The 21,539-nt window shown below is 45.5% G+C and overlaps 1 protein-coding gene across 3 annotated transcripts in view; it reads right to left on the bottom strand.

Annotated features, from left to right (window-relative positions):
* TTC39B (tetratricopeptide repeat domain 39B) overlaps positions 1-13,031 on the bottom strand; it is a 118,954-nt gene extending 105,923 nt beyond the window's left edge. For 2 of the 3 annotated variants that reach the window (XM_059656629.1, XM_059656634.1), the window contains exon 1: positions 12,842-13,031. In XM_059656629.1, coding sequence (XP_059512612.1) covers positions 12,842-12,883 — 42 coding nt within the window. In that variant the 5' untranslated portion in view covers positions 12,884-13,031. The remainder of the gene's footprint in view (positions 1-12,841) is intronic. The other variant, XM_059656633.1, reaches the window with a different exon arrangement.
* Between the last annotated feature and the right edge of the window lie 8,508 nt (positions 13,032-21,539).

Below are 21,539 nucleotides of genomic sequence, written 5' to 3'. Positions count from 1 at the left end.
ACACAGACACTGGGGCAGTGGGGGCTTGCCCAGGGTGGGAATGGTTGGGGGGAGGGGAGGGCGGCGGTCAATTGGAGGAAAAGGAGACATATGTAAAACTTTAGACAATAAAAAAAATATAAAACAGATGTTCAATATGCCCAGTTGCAGTATTTGATGATACAATCTTACTACGACTCTTTCCTGCTCTATAAAATTCTAACCATCTGAACGTACTGATAAGAAAGCAAAATATATACATATTGTCAAATTAATGGTTGCAACTAAGCATTTACACTATGGCAGGCACCAAGTGTAACACCCGGCTACACACAGGGACTCTATAAGGTGGGCATCAGGATCCCCATTTGACGGATGAGAGACTGAAGTTCACACGGTCACACTGCCAGCAGGTGACAGAACCCAACCCAGGTCTGCTAACCTGCAAGCCCACCTGTGTTCTGTCCTCTCTCCCACATGCCTTCCTAGGCACGAACACAACAAATCAGAAATTCGGGGGTGCCTGACAAGAGGCTCCTTTGCTGAACTCTTTGTCCTACTTGAGACTGTAGTTATGGTGACAGTCCCTTTCATCCAACTGTTAATGGCTCAGAAATGCAAATGTTTGTTCATCTTTCTAGCAAGTCATGTCAGATAAAGAGCAACTGCCTGGGGGAATAAACTAGAAAGTCCTGGAAAACCATGACTATTTTGGACACGGTAATTCACACAGCCCTCAGGCCTCTCTTCTTGATGATGTCACGGGGTGGGAACTCAGTCAAGCACTGGCCCAAATGTACCCTGCTCTCCAGTCTTGCTTTTCAATACCTAACACTTTTGCTTGATCCCCATCATATATATTGGCTGCTCGTTTTTATTTCTGCCTGGGAAGTTCTATTTTATCCTGGTGAATTTTAATGTTTCAATTGATTTAAATGTGAAAGTTTACTGAGGTGAGAGCGAATGGGCACAAGGAATCCTAATGGGGTGATGGACATGCCCTTAAATTGATTGTAGTGGTGGCTGCACAACTCTGTAAATTTACTAAACATCATTGAATTGTACATTTAAAGGGAGTGAGTTTATGGCATGTAAATGATACCTCAATAAAGCTCTCTTTTAAGTATATGGAGGTCATGCTAACAGATGATGGGGGTAAATTCCCCTTTCTGGTTGAGAGGAGAGAAATCTCACACTGTTAGAAAGCTAAGGGGAGTTCCTTTGCTGCTTTCTGTGCTGGTTTCTTTCGGAACACCTAGGCGCCTACATCCCATCCCACCGGGTGTCACAACACATATGCCAGAAGAGAAATATTTCTCCTTCCAGGCAGCCAAGCATGTTAAATAGTTGTTGAGTGTCTGCAAGGGAAAGGAGGAGGGAATGAGTATTTGGAAAGGCTGGAGGAGGAGTGATCCCTAAGGAAGGTCTTAAATGCTGAAGAGCAGTGGCCAAGTAAAGGAACAGCATATGAAAAAGCTGGGAAGAGAGAAAGGACTGACCTGCTGGGAGGTGAGGTATAGATGGGGGTCTACAAGCCCTTCAGCATGGTTGATGTTAAAGATCATGTTAGGAATACAGATTCCCGGGAGCCACTCAGACCTACTGAATAGGAATGGGTGGTGGTGGGACCTAGGAATATCCATCTTAACAAGCCACCCATCCCCCTAACCAGGTGCTCTGTGCTCACCAACGTGTGAGAGCCAGTGAGCTGGATCCTAAGCAAGGCCTTATGTGCCATGCTAAAGTGTTTGTATTGTACCTCACAGGCTGGGGACAGATTTTTAAGCAGCAAGGTGGCAATGGATTTGAACTTTAGAAAGAGCAGTCTGGCATAGCACCTTGCCTTGGGGCAGAACAAAAATCCCAGAGCTCCCTCCAGAGCCCAGGAATCCACATTGTCATCTCCTTTACCTTTTAACCTCTTATACTAGGTAACCTAACAGAAAACATGCCTTTGATAGGTCCAAGTCTCCAACTAAAACATCTAAGTGCTACGTGAAAAAAAAAAAATTGTAAGAACCATTACGGCATTCACGAATATTAGCGAAGGGACCCTTCCACACAGCAAAATGTGTGGAGAAACCAGAGGTTACCACACATACTATTTATATGTTGGTGGGCAAAGCCATTTTCAAAATATTAGTGACTGCCACTTCCCTTGCTCACAAGTCTAACACTGTTCTGCTTAGACAGGCGGACCTCCGAGTCCATGTTGACTCTCTTTTGTGGTGTTTGCCCCTCTCCCCTCAGTGTCAACCATCCACATCCTACATCCTTAATAATAATTCTGAGAGCCAACATTGGCGCCCACGACCCAAACGCATTATAGGGCTTTAATCCTCACCTTAACCCTCAGAAGGAGGTTCTCTTATCTCCAGTTTACAGATGAAGAAACTGAAGCTCAGAGAGAGTAATGTATTCAAGGTTGTACATGGAGAAGGGACATCCATGTGACTCCAGAACTTGTCTGATACCACTTCATGGACTATGCCAACTAGATTTATATTTTCTCCTAGTTTTTTATGCCTATACAAGTATTTAGGAAATAAGCAAATTTATAAGGCTTACAACACATTGTAAACAACTTACATACAGCTCTAGAAATCACCTAGTATGGGGGGTCAGCAACCTTTTTCCATAAAGGACCTGTAACTATTTAAGCCTCGTAGGCCATAGGATCTGTGTCCCAACTACTCAACGCTGCCATTGTAGTGCACAAGCATCCATAGGCAACACCTGAATGAATGGGGGCATGGCTGTGTTCCAATAAAACTTTATCTACAACAACAGGCAGGAGGCAGGCAGGCTACATTTGGCCTTCCTGGGACGTCCCCTAACCTAGTGGAAAGGGCACAGTACATAGAGTTAGAGCATGTGGCTGCTAACCCTGGTTCTGTGCCCAGGCAAGCTGAATGACCTTGGGCCAGTCACTTCCTGACTGTGTCTAGGATGTGTACTTCTGCGGAATTTTCTTCTCAATTGACTGCAAATATAAGGAGGAACTATTTGAGCACACTAAAACAGCCATGGCAGATTTTTCATCAAACCCGTAAGTAATGAACAGTACCAGCAATACCTTAGGATAAAGCATAAGGGAAAAGAGAACTGGCTTTCAAGAGTACTTTTACGTCCAGGTGCTTTGTAAAACAGAATTTTATTTCATTTCATCATCAACCTTGTAGGGTAGATATATTCCCATTTTATAAATGAAGAGCATCCAACTAATCCAATAACGTGCCAAAGGTCACAGAGCAAATGAGAAGCCAGGATCTGAACCCAAAGCGGGCCGCTCCCCACAAGCTCAGTATCGCTGTGTGGGGGCTGCTTTGGGCCAACAGATCCTCGGTCAATGATTCTGCAAGGTGATGACTATGAGTGCTTCTCGGAGAGGGTATGGAGTCAGGCCTCATTCCCTCATTCTCTCTGCAGGACTCTCCCTCTCTCTCTGTCATCTGTCTTGCCCGCCTCCTCTCAAAAAGATCAGACCCCACTGGGCCTGAAAAACGAGGTGAGAATCTGAGGTTTGTTTCCTTTAGTCCTGAATGAAAGAATTGGGATTCATAAGCAGACAAAGACCGGGAACCCCAGGACTCTAGGAGAAAGTGCTCTAAGGAAGCAGGAAAGGAGAAAAGAAGGACTGAGGAGCCCCTGAGAGAAGAACGCCTGACTGGTCCTGCTGACCACACCAGAGGGAACGGGGTATCTCAGAACTCAGCCGAGGGTAAGTCTACGTGATGAAACATAAGCCTATGGAGTTACGCAAAGGTGTCTGCCTCTGTCTCCTTAACCGCGGCATTGCAGTGTACAGTTATCAGTTTAAAACTGCACTTTGGAAATGGGGTTGGGGGAGGAGAAAGTGAAACCAAGAAATGTTATCATCATTGCTTCCTTTATTCAAAAAGAGAAAGAAAGAGAGAGAAGGGAAAACAGTCCATAAATATGGGAGAAAACATGTGTCTCTCTCCACTGTCAAAAATAAGAAGGAAAAAAACACACACAAAAACTCCTTAGCTGAGGGCTCAGGGTGGATCTAAATCTGCTGGAACACACAGCGCCGCTCTGCTGCCTCAACCACCTCACTGCACCATGGCCTCCTCATGCTTTGTCCACGCCTGAGCATGTTTCCCCTGCCGCTGCCTCCGCCTCAAGGAATGAAGATGTGCTCCTGCCTCCGCCTCAAGGAATGAAGGTATGATGTGCTCCGCCACTGCCTGCTGAAATGCCACCCTCAAGGGCCAGGTCAAATATCACCCTCTAGATCACAGATGTCAACGGTGACAGGAACTTCAGAAACAGATCAGCAGTGCCAGTTCCTTCGTGTCAGCTCTGAGCACAGCAGGCCCACAAGGATTAAGTCACACGGCTGGGCAGTGAAGACTTGGTCTGCAAACCAAGTCGACCGACCTGGGTAGGGGCATGCCCTCGCCATGTGTCCGCGGCAGCCCTGTGAACGCTCTCTGCTCTCTTCTTCTAGGAGCACCAGGCTGCTCACTCTCTCTCTGGACTCTCCCCTACACGTCAGGATAGAGTTGTTTGCTGTGTCCACATTCCTGACCGGCTGCTCCAATGGGGAGCCATACCCTGCCCATCACGTTACCCCAGTACTTAGCTACCCTTGCATATAGTGGGCCTTCAGTGAGCTGTTCACAGTCATTGGACAGACGAAACAAAACACCAGAAAACCATGTGCCTCTCCATCTCTGGTGTGCCTCCCTCTGATCAGCCTGCCTGCACTCCAGAGAGAGCCACCTGCCCACAGTGCCGATCCCTCCACACTTCTCTTCAGCTTAAAACACTAGATACACACCATGATAGTCACAATTTGGCATGAAAGACGTGAAACAGCCCTTCCTGCCCTTCTAGTATTGTCCCTTCGACCCAGAGCACCACAAGCTCTCCCTCACCTCCATGCCTTATGCCTGCTAGGTCCTCTCCCTGAGACAAACTTCAAGTGTTCCCTCAGGCCCAGCTCTCTGCTCAGCCCTACTTACCCTGCAAGATCCAGAATTCCAAAAATATGGCCTCTTCAAGGAAACCTTCCCTGACTACCCATCCCCCCCAGAATTCACAGTATCAGATTCACACTGTGGATCATTAGTAACAGCACCCAAGGGCAAGGAACTAAGATAAGAAGTGAAACAGCTAACTGAAGGAAGGACTGATACCTGCCTAGAGGTGAGGTGCCCTCCTCTGTGCTCCCAAAGCACCTGGCACCCCTTCTCCACGGTTCCCAGCATGCAGCAGTACATTTATTTGTCTACACACCTGCCCCAGTTCCTGACTAGACCGTAACTTAGGGCGACAGCTATGTTTGCCTCTCCTGGACCTAGCACAAAATCCAACACATTAAATTAGACTCAATAATTCTCACTTACTAGTTACAATGAGACCCAACAAATGTAGGGTGTCCCCAAAAAATGTGCACACATACTTTGAATAATTATAAAGGCAGTGCATGTATATATGTGATATATATGTCATTTTACTAAACTATTTTAAAAGATGTAAGATATATATATATATATATACATGTACATATACGTCCTATATAATAAAACCCTAATATGCAAATTGACCAAACGGCAGAATGACTGGTCACTGTGACACTCACTGACCACCAGGGGGGCAGATGCTCAATGCAGGAGCTGCCCCTGGTGGTCAGTGCACACCCACAGGGGGAGCGCTGCTCAGCCAGAAGCCAGCTCATGGCTGGCGAGCACAGCGGCAGTGGTGGGAGCCTCTCCTGCTTCCGCCAAAGGCAGGAAGTAAGGAGTGAGGGGTCCCAGACTGCAAGAGCCCCGGACTGTGAGAGGGATGTCTGACTGCCAGCAGCGGACATCCCCCAAAGGGTACCAACTGCGAGAGGGTGCAGGCCAGGCTGAAGGACCCCACACACACACCAAGTGCACGAATTGTGTGCACCGGGCCTCTAGTATATATATAATTTTACTAAAATATGTAGGCCTTATGTACATATCAGCATAATATCAGCAATACAATCAAGAGGACATGTCCCCAGATCTCAGCAGAAAAGCATTTACTACACACCCACAGTCTTAAAGAGCTTAAGAAGCATATTGGAATGATGAACTCCCAGGCATTCAACACTTGAGGAGTCCCTGTGAAGAGGTGCGGTGACCTAACCAATTGAGCCATCTAGCCAGAGTGGCTCTGAGTACATGACCAATTTCCACTAAGCACAGGAGAGGGAGAGGAGAGCACTGGAGACCAGCAAATGTTTGCAAAGGAAAACTCTCTCCCAGAAGCCTCACAAGTGCCCAGAGAGTCCCCAGGTGCTCAATCTCTGTGCAGTGAGCACACAGTGGCTTCAGGAGACCCACCCGAGATGGCCACTGGGCACCTGAGCCTAGGGGCTGGGGAGCTGTCAACAGGTGGCTTAGAATTCAGTGGTTCTCAACCTTCTGGCCCTTTAAATACAGTTCCTCATGTTGTCACCCCAACCATAAAATTATTTTTGTTGCTATTTCATAACTGTAATGTTGCTACTGTTATGAATCGTAATGTAAATATCTGATATGCAGGATGGTCTTAGGTGACCCCTGTGAAAGGGTCATTCGACCGCCAAAGGGGTCGTGACCCACAGGTTGAGAACCACTGGCTTAGACGGAAACCACGAGCCTCATAGAATTCATAGAATCAGATTCATGTGTGGATCGTTAGTAACAGCCCCGAGGGCAGGGAACTAAGATAAGAAGGTAAACAGCTAACTGAAGGACGAACTGATACCTACCCAGAGAAGCATACCTGCACCACTGCACTGGAAAGGAAGAAGGGAGTATCCAGGTGTGCGGGGAAGGAAGGAGAAAATGAGGGCAGTGTTCACGGAGAAAGTAGCAGCAGCCTCTTGCTCTTCCTGCTGCCACCTCCACAATCTGGCTGCATCAACTTTACCAGATTTATCTTCCTAAAATAACCTATCACACTAGTTAGTGTCTAGGGGTTGGGGAGCTGCCCCGGCCGGGGTTCTCAATGGTTAGATCATCAGCCTATGCATGGAAAGGTCATGGGTTCGATCCCCAGTCCTGGTCGGTCTAGGGCAGTGGTCGGCAAACTACGGCTCACAAGCCACATGCGGCTCTTTGGCCCCTTGAGTGTGGCTCTTCCTAAGCCTTAGGAGGACCCTAATTAAGTTAATAACAATATACCTACCTATATAGTTTAAGTTTAAAAAATTGGGCTCTCAAAAGAAATTTCAATCGTTGTACTGTTGATATTTGGCTCTGTTGACTAATGAGTTTGCCGACCACTGGTCTAGGGTGTAGGGGAGGCAAGCAATTGATGTGTCTCACACAGATGTTTCTCTCTCCCCCTCCCCTCCCACTCTCTCTAAAATCAATGGAAAATATATCCTCGGGTGAGGATTAACAAAATAAATAAATTAAAAATAAAAATTTAAAAAGAAACCTTCCATCACAGGGATGTAAAGTACAGAATAGAGAATATAGTCAATAATATTGTAATAAATATGTATGGTGCCAGGTGGGTACTGGAAATATAAAGGGAAATACTTTGCAAAGTATATGATTGCCTAACCACTACGCTGTATATCTGAAACTAATACAAAATAATACTGAATGTAAAAAAATATATATATAACTTTGATTACATGAAAAAAGAAGTCCAGATTCCCAATTTTCTAGAATAACCCAAACTCCTTAGCCTGACATTCAGACACTGTACCACATGGTCCAAGCTGGCTGTGCAGGCTCAGCCCTCACCAGCTCTCCTTCCAATGGCTGAATCCCTGCTGAACCCAGGTGCACTCGTCTCAAGGTCCACCCAGGCCTGAGCTTATCCCATTGCCCCTCCCAGCATTATCTTGCTCACCCCTCAAGCCCCAGTCCAAAGACCATCCCCTCTTTAAAGTCTTTGCCAGCCACTAAACTAGGTTGTCAGCCATCACTTTTTGCACCTGCTGTCCTAGGGTAATTCCCAAAAGCACCCCGTTTACTCTCATAGTGTCCTATTATGACAACAAATTACATGGCCCTTCTACCGAAAACCTATCCTGGTCCAAAGACAGAACTGGCTACTTGTGTACCTGTGTCCTTTGCAAGAGAGTTCTGCAGGGCAATCGTGTTGTCTGACCTCAGTGTGTGCTTCTAGCATCTAAAGCAGTGGTTCTCAACCTTGGCTGCACATTAGAATCACCTGGGAATCTTTTTAAAATCCTGATTTCTGGGCCTCATCCTCCGGAAATTCTGTTTCTTTGTTACTAATGTTGTGAGGCCCAGAAATCAGGATTTTAAAAAGATTCCCAGGTGATTCTAATGTGCAGCCAAGGTTGAGAACCACTGACCTAAGTCCTCAAGAAACACTGGTGACTGACAGATTGAAAGGATGAAGCTGATGCTAAGAAACTGCAGCAATCAATTTGATTTAAACTTCACCTAAAATTCCGAAGAACAAAGTTTCTAAATCAGAATGTGGCTTAAAAAAATTCTGGGCCCAAAAAGCAGGCCAATAAAACATCTGTCACATAGGCCATTTCCTTACCTAATTCAGTGACTTTCAACTTTTTTGCATTATTGCCCCCTAAGAAGCCTTTTTAGACATTTTTTTCTAACTACACTCCCCCATGAAATTTTAACAGCACCCCGCTACAGCTGTGCTTTATACATAAAACAACCAAATATAGCTTACTTTTTTTGTTTAATAATGGATTCAGATTGACTTAATAAAAAATTTCAGTTATTAAACGTTTAGAGCTATGAACATTTAACTTTGTAACTATTTGCTGAGTAACTTTTAATAGAATTTTAATATAAAACATAATGTATCAATTTACATGTGCAAATTACCAATTTCTACATAATAGAAATATCACCAAATTTTTAAAAGACATTCAAAACTATTATTTTTCCAGCAAAGGTAAACCAATTGAAAAATTCTTAGAAGTTATTTTTAATGAAATTAACTCTTGTTTTAATTTAACTAGGTACTAGATAGTCATTCAGTTATTGTCAATATATCCTCCTCACCCAAGGAAAGTGAAGGGAGGGAGGGAAGGAGGGAGGAACGAAAAAGCTTCAATGTGAGAGAGAGACATCAATGGGTTGCCTCCTACACCACCTGCAATGGGGCAGGTGATGGAACCTGTAACCTAGATACTTGCCCTTGACAGGGAATCGAACCCTGGACCCTTCAGTGCAGGGGGAGGGTGGGCAAATAATAAAATGTAAACAAACTATTTTTATTTAATTCTCAAATCCCAAATCACACAAAAGCACAGAGGGCCAAACATAGCAAGAAGGGGAGCCAAAAGCCCAGAAGAATGAAGAGTTCACCAAGAGAGATACAACTTCAAGATCAAGCAACTGGCGGTCCTCCAGTCACAGCCATCTATTTGCCATAGATTTGTGGTACTGACCTTGCACAATTTCTGTCTACCTATCATGAACCTGATGTCACTGTTGCTTGTGTAATTCCCAAGAAAACCTAATGTTACGAAATGAGATTTTGTTACCCAGGCTTTGAAGGACCACACACCATTGTAAAATCTAAGATGTTTTTGTCTCCCCTCCAGAATCAATTTTTAACAACTTTGAGGTTGCAAGTCCTGACCTCTGTATTCTCACATTTATCCTCCTAGGGGGGAAAAAAAAAAAAAAAAGCATCCATTTACACTGCATCCCACAGCTATCATGAGAGCTCTTCTACTACCATCATCTCTTTACTTTGAAAGAAAAGAGATCCCCATATTATTAACCCTTCTCCCAAAAAGGAGCCCCCCTCTGCTCCAAAACCGCAGACTTTTAGAGCTGGAAGAACACTTAGGGCTCATCCAGCCCCTCCTTCTTCATATGAAGAAACAACAGAGCCCTAAGAAGGTGAGAGACATGGCAATCAAAGTCACCACTTATGGGCAAGGTCCTTGTCTGTCTAGTTCGCTGCTGTGTCTCTGCGCTAGCGCCGGGTTTGACACATGAGACAGTCAGATGTTGGCACACATAATGAATGAATGGTCACAGGGCAAATGAGTGACAGGACTGAGAGCCCAGTTCACCTAATTCCGAGGCAGTTACTTTTCCAATTATACCACTTGGCACCCGTACTACCCTTTCCAACCACAACCTTCTATTGCCCTGGAGTATCAAAGAGTGGCCACAAAGACTATTAAATGTTTAGTGTTTGAAAAACGTCCCAGCTGAAATAAGCTGTTTTAGTTCACACAACCAGTAAAGTTGAAGAGCAGGGTCTTGTTCACTCGTGTGCAGAGCATTTCAGCCCACTGAACGTTAGGAATTTCTGCAAATGAGGATACCCAGTCTACAATGCACTATTCCTAACTTGCTTACCTTGCCTGAGCTCTTTTCTAGAACCCTGTACACATGTCACATCCCCCGATCCAGACTGAGAACCCTAGACTGTCAAAACTGTGTCTTGTCTTTCTAAAGCACCTACCAAGTTTGAACACAGAGCAAATGTTCGATAAATGTTTGTAAACTTCTACCAATGGAACGGGTGCACCATGAGGGACAAAAGTGGATTTGGCATGAACAAAAAATACTACTTGTACCTTGCTCATCTCCTAGGACAGTGGTTCTCAACCTTCCTAATGCCGCGACCCTTTAATACAGTTCCTCATGTTGTGGTGACCCCCAACCATAAAATTATTTTTGTTGCTACTTCATAACTGTAATTTTGCTACTGTTATGAACTGTAATGTAAATATCTGATATGCAGGATGTATTTTCATTGTTACAAATGGAACATAATTAAAGCATAGTGATTAATCACAAAAACAATATGTAATTATAAATGTGTTTTCCGATGGTCTTAGGCAACCCCTGTGAAAGGGTCGTTTGACCCCCAAAGGGGTCGCGACCCCCAGGTTGAGAACCGCTGTCCTAGGACCAGTACAGAACCTAATATGTAATAGGTGCCTAATAGTTATTACATTTAAAAAGTGAATGATATATATGGCAAAATATAAGAAATTATTGATCAGCATTTTTTCCTGCAGTCACTCATTTGTTCCTTCATTCAACAAATACGTATTCGTCAAGTATCTGTGTGGCAGGCTCTGCTGCTCTGAAACCTGACTTCCCCCACAGAGCTACCACCCTTCTAATGCATCTCCACACATCTGCTCCTCTTGCAGGCAGTGGGCATAGCCCGGGTGGCCATATGTCTCAATATGCCCAGGAGTATCCCAGTTTACACCTATTGTCCAAGCGTGAATTATTAAGAGCAGCCGCTTTCTCTCGCAACAATACCCTGCTCTAGAAGCTAGACAATTAGCCCTAAGTGTAGCACTCCCCCCGCCCCATGAGCAGAGTAGGGATTCAAAATTTTCACTCCACCTTTACCAGCTACTCTGTCTTGTTTCCTCATTTATAACACGGGCATAACACTGATTAAACGAAATGGTTACCCAGAGAAGCAGCTAGGGACAAGGCTGGAACATCGGATGGAGACCGAAGTGTATAGAGCCTTGCATGCCAGGTTCATGGATACTAAATTCAATATTCAGCAGGGAGCCATAACAACTTTTGAGGAATGGAGCGCCTACAAAAGTGTTACCACCTTGATTACAGCAGAGAACTAAGGAATGAAAAACAGCTGGTTCCCCGACATACCAAAAAGACAGCCTAAAGCTATAAAGAAAGGTTGTCACAGACGAAATTAGCAACAAATGCAATCTCGCACCCTTTGCTTTTGTAGGTGGTTTAAAAGTATCAACAGAAAATAGATGCAGTTGAGCAAGCTCTAGCTCCTTGGTCTGTGAGCTTGGTGCCCTCGCCGCCAGGGACAGGCTGTGACGAAGGTTCTGGAGCGCCAGGCTTGCCCTCTTGTCTGCAGGTCCCGTCAAGGAGGTATACAGGCCGGGCTTGGTTTGGTTTTTCTTTTAAGGGCTACATCTAAAACATCGTGTTCACGGTCAGGAGTTTCCCGGCTTTGAGGAGCTGGATGGGAATCTTAACCCGCCTCCTCCCGATCTTCCACTATTGCATCATTTGAAACTAAGCCTCCTCAGGCAGCGACTTGTAAGATTCGAGTCAGGTAAAATGGCAGCAGCAGCAGCAGCAGCCGGCCTCAACTTCCAGCTCCTGAGAGCGCGTCTGCCCGGAGCGGCCAAGCGCTCAGAGGAAGAGTCGGTAACATCAACAGGTCCTGCGCGCGCGCCCGAAGGTGCCCAGACCCGGGCGCGCCGGCCGCAGGAGGAAGTGGTTAATTCCTTCGATATAGTGGAGACGACAGGATGCCGGAGTCGGTTCCGCAGCGCCTTCTCTCTGTCTACACCACCGACACTGGGGACCTGCTTGGGGAAGGCCGGGCCCCGGGGACGGCGGGGAGGGAGAGCGCCGCTCCTGGGCGGCTGCTCCGGGCCCTTGGCGCCCCTGCCCTTCGCACCCGGGAAGACACCCCTGGGGTTCTTCTTCCTCTGGCTGTCCCCCTCCTCTCATCGGCTTTACAGAAGCCTTTCGGTTCTGCCACCAGGAAACTTCCATGGAAGGTGAGACTCCATCCCAGCTCAAGACACCATGGCGCGAACCGGCGATGGCCAGCGTCGGGACTTGGGGGCCAGACCTCATGAAGCCTGGTGTCCCCCGAGAGGCCCCGAACAGCTCCGCGCCCTCGCACCCACCCACCCGACGACCGGACGTAGTGTCCCCCATCCACACACCCACAAGGTGCCGGCGCCCGGAACCCCGGCACCGCCTCCGCTCCGAGCGCCGCGGGGACCCCCCTCGCTCCCGCGGGGACCTCCCTTCCGCGCTCCTGCCCATCCCTCCAGGCGGGAGGCTGCCAGTCCCAAACTGGGACCAAGGGGGCGGGACTTTGGCCATCCCCGCCGGGTCCAGGCGCAGTGCCCAGAGCCCCCACCGGCCAGTACCTCGTCCGCTTCCAGCTCGGCTCGGTTGCCTACGAGCGCCATATTCCTCCTCCGCCTGCCGCCACCCAAAACCCAGCTGGGAGCTCAGAGCCGACTCCGCTTCTCCGCTCCGGGCTCAGCCCCGCGCCAGTGTGGGAGGAAGGGGGCAGCCCCGCCTCCCGCCGGCTCCCGGGCGGGGCCAGGGAGCAGCTACACAGGCGCTTTCCCCGCCCCTGGCGCCCGCAGACCTGCCGAGCATCCATCTCCCCCGGGGGCGCCGGGCGGCCCTCCTCGCCGGGCTCCGCCCCCACAGGCCTCGCCCCGCCCCCCCACAGGCCTCGCCCCGCCCCCCCACGCGGCTCAGACGGTTCAGCCAACCAGGTTCCCCCGACGAGTCTCAGCCCACAGTCCGCATCTGCCTTGGACCCCCACGTGGGCGGGGTCACTCAGTGGGCGGAGTCACCTCGCACCCCGAGGCTTCCCGGGTTGGCCCACCCTCCGGTGAGGAACCTGAGGTCCCCGTTTCCAGCCCTTTGCAGAGGGCAGGTGCTCCCTGGAGCCCAGAGAGGGCCGGCTGGACGAGGCCAAGGTCAAAGCCGCGCTACCCCTGGGTCCTCTGAAGCGTCCACATGGTCCTTGGACTGAGGCCAGTCCTCTTCCCTCGCAGGTGGACACCGGGTCTCACAAGATGGTGTGGCCAGAGTGCCTTGTGTCACTGTCTCCCGTCACCCAGAGGCCTCTGTCATAGGTCCGTCAGTGGCATCATCTTCAGACACAGGGATGCTGTGTTTGCTTCCGTGTATTTTTTTTTTTTTTTTTTTTTGTATCCTAACCCGAGGATATTTTTCCATTGATTTTTAGGGAGAATGGCAGAGAGAGGGAAAGACAGAGGAACATGGATGTGAGAGAAACACATCAATTGGTTGCCTCCTACAGGAGCTGTAACCCGGGCCCTGGCCAGGGAGGAGCCTGCAACCCAGGTACATGCCCTTGACCAGAATGGAACCCGGGACCCTTTGGCCTGCAGGCCGGTGATCTAACCACTGAGCCAAACCTGCTAGGGCTGCTTCCAAGTATGTGTGAAAATTAAAAGAAAAATCATGGACACATATTTATACTACTTAGTGCTCCTCTGCCCCTCCTCCCACTGCCCTGTCACCTTTATGTCCCCAGCATCCCACACTAACCCCTTTTGTCACCCCAAACCTAGGTGTATAATATGTGCTTGATGAGGGGTGCTGTTTACTTCAAGGCTGGATCCCAGCACCTAGAACATACGGTGTCCTGGATGTAGTAGGTGCTCAACAAATACTTGTTGCCTGAGTTTAGAAATTGATTCTTGCTTCTAACATGTAAAATAATCGAAGTATCCAACTGGTAAATTCAAAGCTATATTTCCGGGGGAGGGAGTGTCAGCTTTATTTTACATACCATAAAATTCACCAAGTTTAAGTGTATAATTGGGTGACAAATGTTTACAAAACACCATCCCGAAGATAATACAGAAACCTCCCCCCCCCCAAAAAAAAAAAAAAAAAGTTTCCTGTACCTCTTTGCTGTTGATTTCCTATCCCCAGTCCCTGGCCTCTGGCAACCACTGATCTGCTTTCTACCACCATCATTTACCTTTCCTAGAATTTCATATACGTAAATTGAATCAGAGCATGTAGTCCTTTGTGGCTGCTCATGAAAGACTAATGGTCATCAAGTGATAACTATAAAAGTAGCTAACATTTATTGAGTATTTCTTCTATGCCAGGAGTATGCGAAGCCCCTTGCATATATGATTTCATTCATCCTTCACAACCCCATGAAGTAGGTGCTGTCAACTTGCAGATGAGTAAACCCATGCTCAGAAAGTTTAAGTAACTTGCTTGAGGTCAGGCAGCTATGAAGCAAGTAGGGTTGCCAGAATCTGAGCTCCAGCAGTTTGACTCAGGGTGTGGCTGGTAACCATTTCTCTGCACTTCCTCCAGCCACCCTCCCTCTCTGTCTCCCTATTTGTTTCAGTAGAGCAATGCCTGAACACGTCAACTACACATATTTTCAGTGAATCATCTTTGCATCCTTGAATTGCTCTACAATTTTAATGAGTCCGGATGTAACTTTATACTAGAAAAATAAATAACATGGCTTCTACCCTATAAATCCCATTTTTTAAAAAAACAGGTTAGATTGTGGTGATGGTTGCACAACTCTATGAATTTACTACAAACCATGAATTGTATACTTATAATAGGTGAGTTTTATAGTTTTGCACATTATATCTCAGTTAAAGTCTTTTTAAGAACTGGTTAACACACCTGTTGGGTGTCCTTAGAATCAGATATAAGGGGCTGAGGGGGACCTAGAGATCATTTAATTCAAATACCCCTGGAAGTTTCCATTCATCCCCACAACCTCCTGTTTATACTTTACTTCCCGAGACCAGATTTCCTGTCTGAGTCCAGATTCTACTCTGTATTACACATGCACGATTCCATTTTATAAAATTCATTCGTTCTTAAATTGATATCACACATCTTTTTGACATCTCCTTGCTGGCTTCTTCCTCCCCCATATGCTTTCTTATTGTTTTATTTCTGAATTTCAACTCCTCAAATTTTGAAGAGATACACAAAAACTTGGCTCTAATTACTGTCATGATTATGTTATAATGAGAATCAAATCTAATTTTCCAAAAATCTATTCTTGTAGATGAAGGTTGGTGGGTTATTTCTTTTAATACTGGGGATCAAATCTGAAGCCCTGTATGTTTTAAATTCACATCACTAGACGTGCAATATCACCTCATATTTCTGAGGAAGCTAATTATAAACACTGAATGAATAAATGTGTTCTAGCCACTAGAACATCTAATCAAATTTGCTTTGCTCCTGGCAAATGCCAACTTTCTTTTCCTGCACATGTGTGATTTTACAAGATCATGAATCACAAAAAAGAAAACAGCTTTTTTCCAAAGAACAATTAGGATGGATTCATTTTTATTAAAAAATTTCCCTTGCCGGTTTGCTGATAATAAACTTTGTAGATTACTCAGATATTGTGTAACTAGCATAGGGATTAAGCAAGCAAAGTATCTGAATTTTTTTGTCATTGAAGGCACACCTGCTGGGAGCTGTTTGGGTTTCAAAATAAATCTAATATTGCAGAAATCTAATCTTTAGTATTCCTGAACTTGTTATCCTTAGTGAATGCAAGGATACTTTTTTGTTGATACTTGATTTAAATAAAAATTGCATTTTCATCATTTATGTAGTGGAGAGAGAATGGTTTTGCATTAAAATGTATCAGATGTTCTTATTCATAAAGTAACTGCTCATTGTAAAATCATGCATTCGTCAATGGATTTGTCTCTTTGTCTCATTTACTCTTAGCTCCTCAAGGACTTCCCCTTCTGAAATAGCCCCTCCCTCGCCCTGGCCGGTTTTGCTCAGTGGATAGAGCGTCGGCCTGTGGACTGGAGGGTCCCAGGTTCGATTCTGGCCTGGGGCATGTGCCTGGGTTGGGGGCGCATCCCCAGTAGGGGGCGTGCAGGAGGCAGCTGATCGATGTTTCTAACTCTATCCCTCTTCTTCTCCCTTCCTCTCTGTAAAAAATCAATGAAATATATTTAAGAAAAAAATATAATAAAATAGCCCCTCCCTCTCAATCCCATACTACCATGTCATCCTGCAGCCTACACTTATCACTACCTGGAACTATCTTGTTCATTTATATATTTACTTGTTTTTTGTTTGTTTTGTTTTATTTAAGATTACTATATTTCCTTACAAGAGGAAAAGTTTAACAAATTTTGCAGGTGTCGATCAACCCTTGCTCAGATTGGGCACACATCAAATCTAGCATTATGGGAGTTTTATTCAGAAGCGAACTTAACTGTTATTAATGCAAACATCAATATACTACACAAAACGTCCACAAGTACTTTTTTCCCCTTTTTTTAAAATATATATTTACTTGTTGATGGTCTATCTCCCTCAATAACAACACACACACATTATAAGGTAAACTCTCTGAAGGAAGTAACCTTGTGTTTTGTGTTTACAACAAAACCACAGTGCCCAACGTGTAATGGATACTTAATAAATGGATATTGCGTGAATAAACAAAAGTATTAAAAAGTTCATAGTATACAGAGCATTTTGTTCAGACCTTATAATACTAATGCTTTAGCATATGATTTTTTTTTAATTGAGAAAACTGGTAATAATGAAGAAGATTAAAGAATACAAGTTACATAAAGTCTAAAAATTAAATACTATTTTTTTAGGGTACTGTGGCAGGCAGGATGACAACTTCAATGGCTACTCATTTTTGCAGAATTACACAAGAGCTAAGCACTTAGAGGTCCCTCAATGACCTAAAGGGGATTAATTCACATCCCTGGGAGAGATTTAAATGCAAGAGGGAAAAATTCATCATTTATTGGAGGCTGAAATCCTCCTTAAGAACATCCTCGTTCTAGGAATTTGGAGCTGGGTAAACATTTATTTTGCCCTGTTTATCAGTTCTTTGTTCACTTTTTTCACATACATACATACATACAATATTTTCAATCACCTTACTATTTATTTTTACTATACACTTTAAATTCGATTAACTTTTTTCTTTCACATGAGGAAAGTGGACCCAGAGAAGAGAAAAGCAAAACAAAGACTAATTTTGACAATATGAGACTTCAGAGCAGAATGTTGAGGATTTAAAAAACAAGAATAAATAAAGCAATCTGTGGTAGAGCCTGCTCGTTGCCACCTGCTGTTTATTCTCTCTTTGCTTCATTAGTAAGAGAACCTGATTTTATATTGAGCAGCATGGTGCCTGCCTAAAAAATAACATTTTCAAGGATTTCTTTACAACTAGGAATGACCAATGTAACCAAATTCTGGCCAATAAAATAGATTATATTTACTCCCAAGAAGGCTACTTAAAGGGCTTATGGCCTTTTGCCCTTCTGCCTCTCCTCCTCCCCATAGCCTGGAACAGATATGATGGTTGGAACTCCTGCCACCCTATTGGGCCATGAAGTAATACCTTGAGAATGGAAGCCATGAATTAAAATACTGGAACAAAAAGACAGAAGGAATCTGGATTTTTGATAACTGTGGAACTACCCCACAAATACTTGACTACCAACCTCCAGATTTCTATTGCATGAAGGATAAGTCAATTACTATCTTTATTTAAGTAGCCATTATATTGAGATTTCATTATATGCAAGCACATATAAATCTAAATGTATACACATGTAATTCAGTGTTTTCAGATGTTTTGGGTTCCTATATACCTTCCTGCCAACTCCAGTCAAAGCATTTAGAACTTCTGGTCAGTGTTGAGTTGGAGTAGCTGACTTGGAGCAGTTTTGCAACCCTTTGTACACCCTCTCTCGGGGGGCACTTCCCCCAAGTCCTCTCTCTCTCTGGGTTCTGTTGTATCTTCTTTTCTGGCATGTTTCCCCTCACACTGCTAGAGTCTTTTATTGTCCTACAAGTCCAAGTAGTCTCCACATTCTGAATACTAGCATCTTTTTTAAAATGACATTTTCATTGTATTTCATGAATACTTTTTTTTTAAACCCTCAACCGAGAACATGATTATTGACTTTTAGAAAGAGGAAGGGAGAGAGAAAGACATAGAAACATCGATTGGTTGCCTCTCTTATGTTTCCCAAGCGGGGACCAAACTACCACCTAGGCATGTGCCCTGACTGGGAATCAAATCTGAGACCTTTCGATGTATGGGATGAGGCTCCAACCAATTGAGCCACATCCACCAGGGCATGAAGGCATCCTATGTAATAAAGAGCTAATATGCAAATGGTCATCACACCTTCACACCTTACAGCTCAGACACTCAACACTCAGGAGAGAGGAACGGGAACCAGCCAGGCACAAATGAGCTGGCGAGAGAGGAATGGGGAACAGCCAGGCACAAATGAGCTCATGAGAGAGGAATGGGGAACAGCCAGGCTGCGGTCTGGGAGAGGGACAAGCCACCTGCCCCGCAGTCCTGGGCACCAGCGGCTATGCCTGTGCCTGTGCCTGTGCCTGTGTCTGTACCTGCAACCCGGGAGAGGGACAGGCCGCCTGCCCTGCGGTCCCGGGCATCTGTGGCTGCAGCCCAGGGAAAGCTGCTCGCCCATGGTCCCCTGCAGCTGCGCTGGCCTGGGCGAAGCCAGCCTGGGTCCTGGGTGTCTTCAGCCGGCCAGAGGGAGGGAATCCTGGGTCCCGGGTGCAGGGTGAGGCAGAGGCAGTTAGGGGCAGTCAGGCCAGCAGGTGAGCAGTTAGGGGCAATCAGGCAGGCAGAGGTGGTTATGGGCAATCAGGCAGGCAGGCAGGCTAGCGGTTAGGAGCGAGTGGTCCTGGATTGCGAGAGGCAGTGAGACATCCCCTGAGAGGGTCCCAGATTGGAGAGGGTGCAGGCCAAGCATAGGGACCCCCCCCCCCCCATGCACTGGGCCTCTAGTTTAGTAAATAGATAATTATCTTTGGCTACCTTCAGTAATTCTATTCTCATAGCCTCTTTTGGACCTAGTACAGTATTTATAACACTTTCAATTGGACATTTCGGGGTTCTATCAGGCAGTTCCTTCATTCACCTAAAGAAGGAGATACAGATACAAACCTTCTTCCTAAAACTTACCCCTAGTAACATCTATATTCTAAAATCGGTTTGACTTGGCGCTACAGTGATTAGTTCTAAGATCTCTAAAGCAATGGTTCTCAAACTTAAGTGGTATTAGAATCACCTACAAAGGCTGCAAAAACACAGATTCTTGGCTCTGACCCCCAGAGTTTCTGATTAGATAGATCTGGGGCAGCGCCTGCTTGTGCAGTGGCTGCTGCTACTAATTCAAGAGCCATGCCTTGCGAGCCACTGCTCTAAATCATGGTAAGCAACTCAAGTCCCTGGGACACAAGCAGCCTGCCTGCCAGACAGAGCCCCACTAAGATTTCAGGAGAAAACACTAGAAAGGTGCAACTTAGCACACAAAGTCTGACATTGACATTAACATTCCATCTCAATGAAAATCTGTGACTGTTTCCTCCCTGACATTCCTCCAATAACAAGCTAAGTGGTTAGAATATACCTTTGTTTTCTATGTGACCCAATAAAATAACTTGCATTTCATTTCCAAGAATGTTTATTTATTGTAAAAAAAAAAAAAAAAAAAAAAAAAAAAAGGTAGTTCCTCACTGCTCCAAGGGAACCTGACTCTGGCACTGACACTGGGCTCCCAATAAGACAGCCTCATTTCCTAGCTTCTTTTTTTTTTTTTTTTAATATATTTTATTGATTTTTTACAGAGAGGAAGGGAGAGGGAGAGAGAGAGTTAGAAACATCGATGAGAGAGGAACATCGATCCGCTACCTCCCGCACACCCCCTACTGGTTAGGGCATTTTCCTAGCTTCTTGAGACCTGGACTTGTGACCTTGAACAACTCACTTCAATGCTTTCAGCTTTTTGTCTAATGTAGAATGGGGGTTTTGTGTATATAACTACCCATTTCTAGAAGACTACAATCCTGGGATTCTAATAGTTGAACTGAAGAAAACTCTCCTTCACTTGTAGTTACGACTGAGAGTGGGGTGTGGTGACTGGAAGGAGCCAAGTAGATGACTTTACATATTCCCAAATCACCAGGTATCTCAAGGGGTTTTCCAAAAAAACGTCTTACTGCTCATGTGTTGGGGGGGAGGGAGGGCTTTTAAAGTGAAATAATTTATGCTATTCTATCCACTATATTCTATCTCTTTATACTATCTCTAGACTGTCACCTCTTTCTGATGTTTCCTGCTGACTCGGAATTCCCCATTGATTTCTCAGCAGAAAGCTTTCTCTGGAAACATATTTAAATACTAGTAGCCCTGTGCACAAATCCGTGCATGTGTAGCTTGCTGCCACTTGCCTCAGCTGGCCACCCCGCCCTCTTGTAGCTCGCTGCCTGCTGCCCCGCCCTCCTGTAGCTCTCTGCCACTTGTGGGTAGGTCCTGATGTTACAGCATCCCAGCTAATTTGCATATTCCTCTATTATTACAATAGATTGAAAAAAGCAGGCTGCAGAGGGATGGCCTCCAGGTGCAGTCTGGGAACCTCTGATCCACTCAGCAGTTAAGCCCACGTTGGAGGCAGCATAGTACGGTTCCTGTATATCTGAGCTGTTTTATCATCTGCTAAGCACTTTCACAACAGCCATGTGAGCTAGGCAGGATTTACATTTTACAGGTGAGAAAACCGAGCTTCCAATATGTTTAACGGCTCACCCAAAGTCATTAGCCAGTGGGAATAAGCCACAAGCTAAGGCCCTTTTCTGAAAGGTATTTTATAAAGGGTGTAACTGAGGCCTGGACCATGTTTTTCAGAGAGATTAGGAAAGGCTTAAATACCCTCAATCTGCCTCAGTGCAATAAACACCCCAGAAACTCGCGAGCTCCCTTACCACTCACCCGACTGGCTGGCTATTTTGTCTTCATCAGGCAATTCCAAGGCCTTTAGAGACATAGACCCGGGTGAACTCAAAAACGTATTTTTCTGGCACTGTTCACACACAAGGGATCTATAAAAATTATAGATATCAAACTGTGAAGAACGTAAAGTAAGTCCAGAGAAGACCCAACTGCGGGTAAAAACTCTCAACCGAAAACCAAACAAAAACCCACCTGACGGCACTGGGAGAGACCGAAAGAAGGTAGATATTGAAGGGGGTCGGGTCTCATG

This window comes from Myotis daubentonii, chromosome 11 (genome assembly GCF_963259705.1).
Source record: "Myotis daubentonii chromosome 11, mMyoDau2.1, whole genome shotgun sequence".
NCBI lineage: Eukaryota > Metazoa > Chordata > Mammalia > Chiroptera > Vespertilionidae > Myotis > Myotis daubentonii.
Note: the sequence above shows the minus strand (reverse complement) of the source record. Positions and strands in the feature narration are given on the sequence as shown.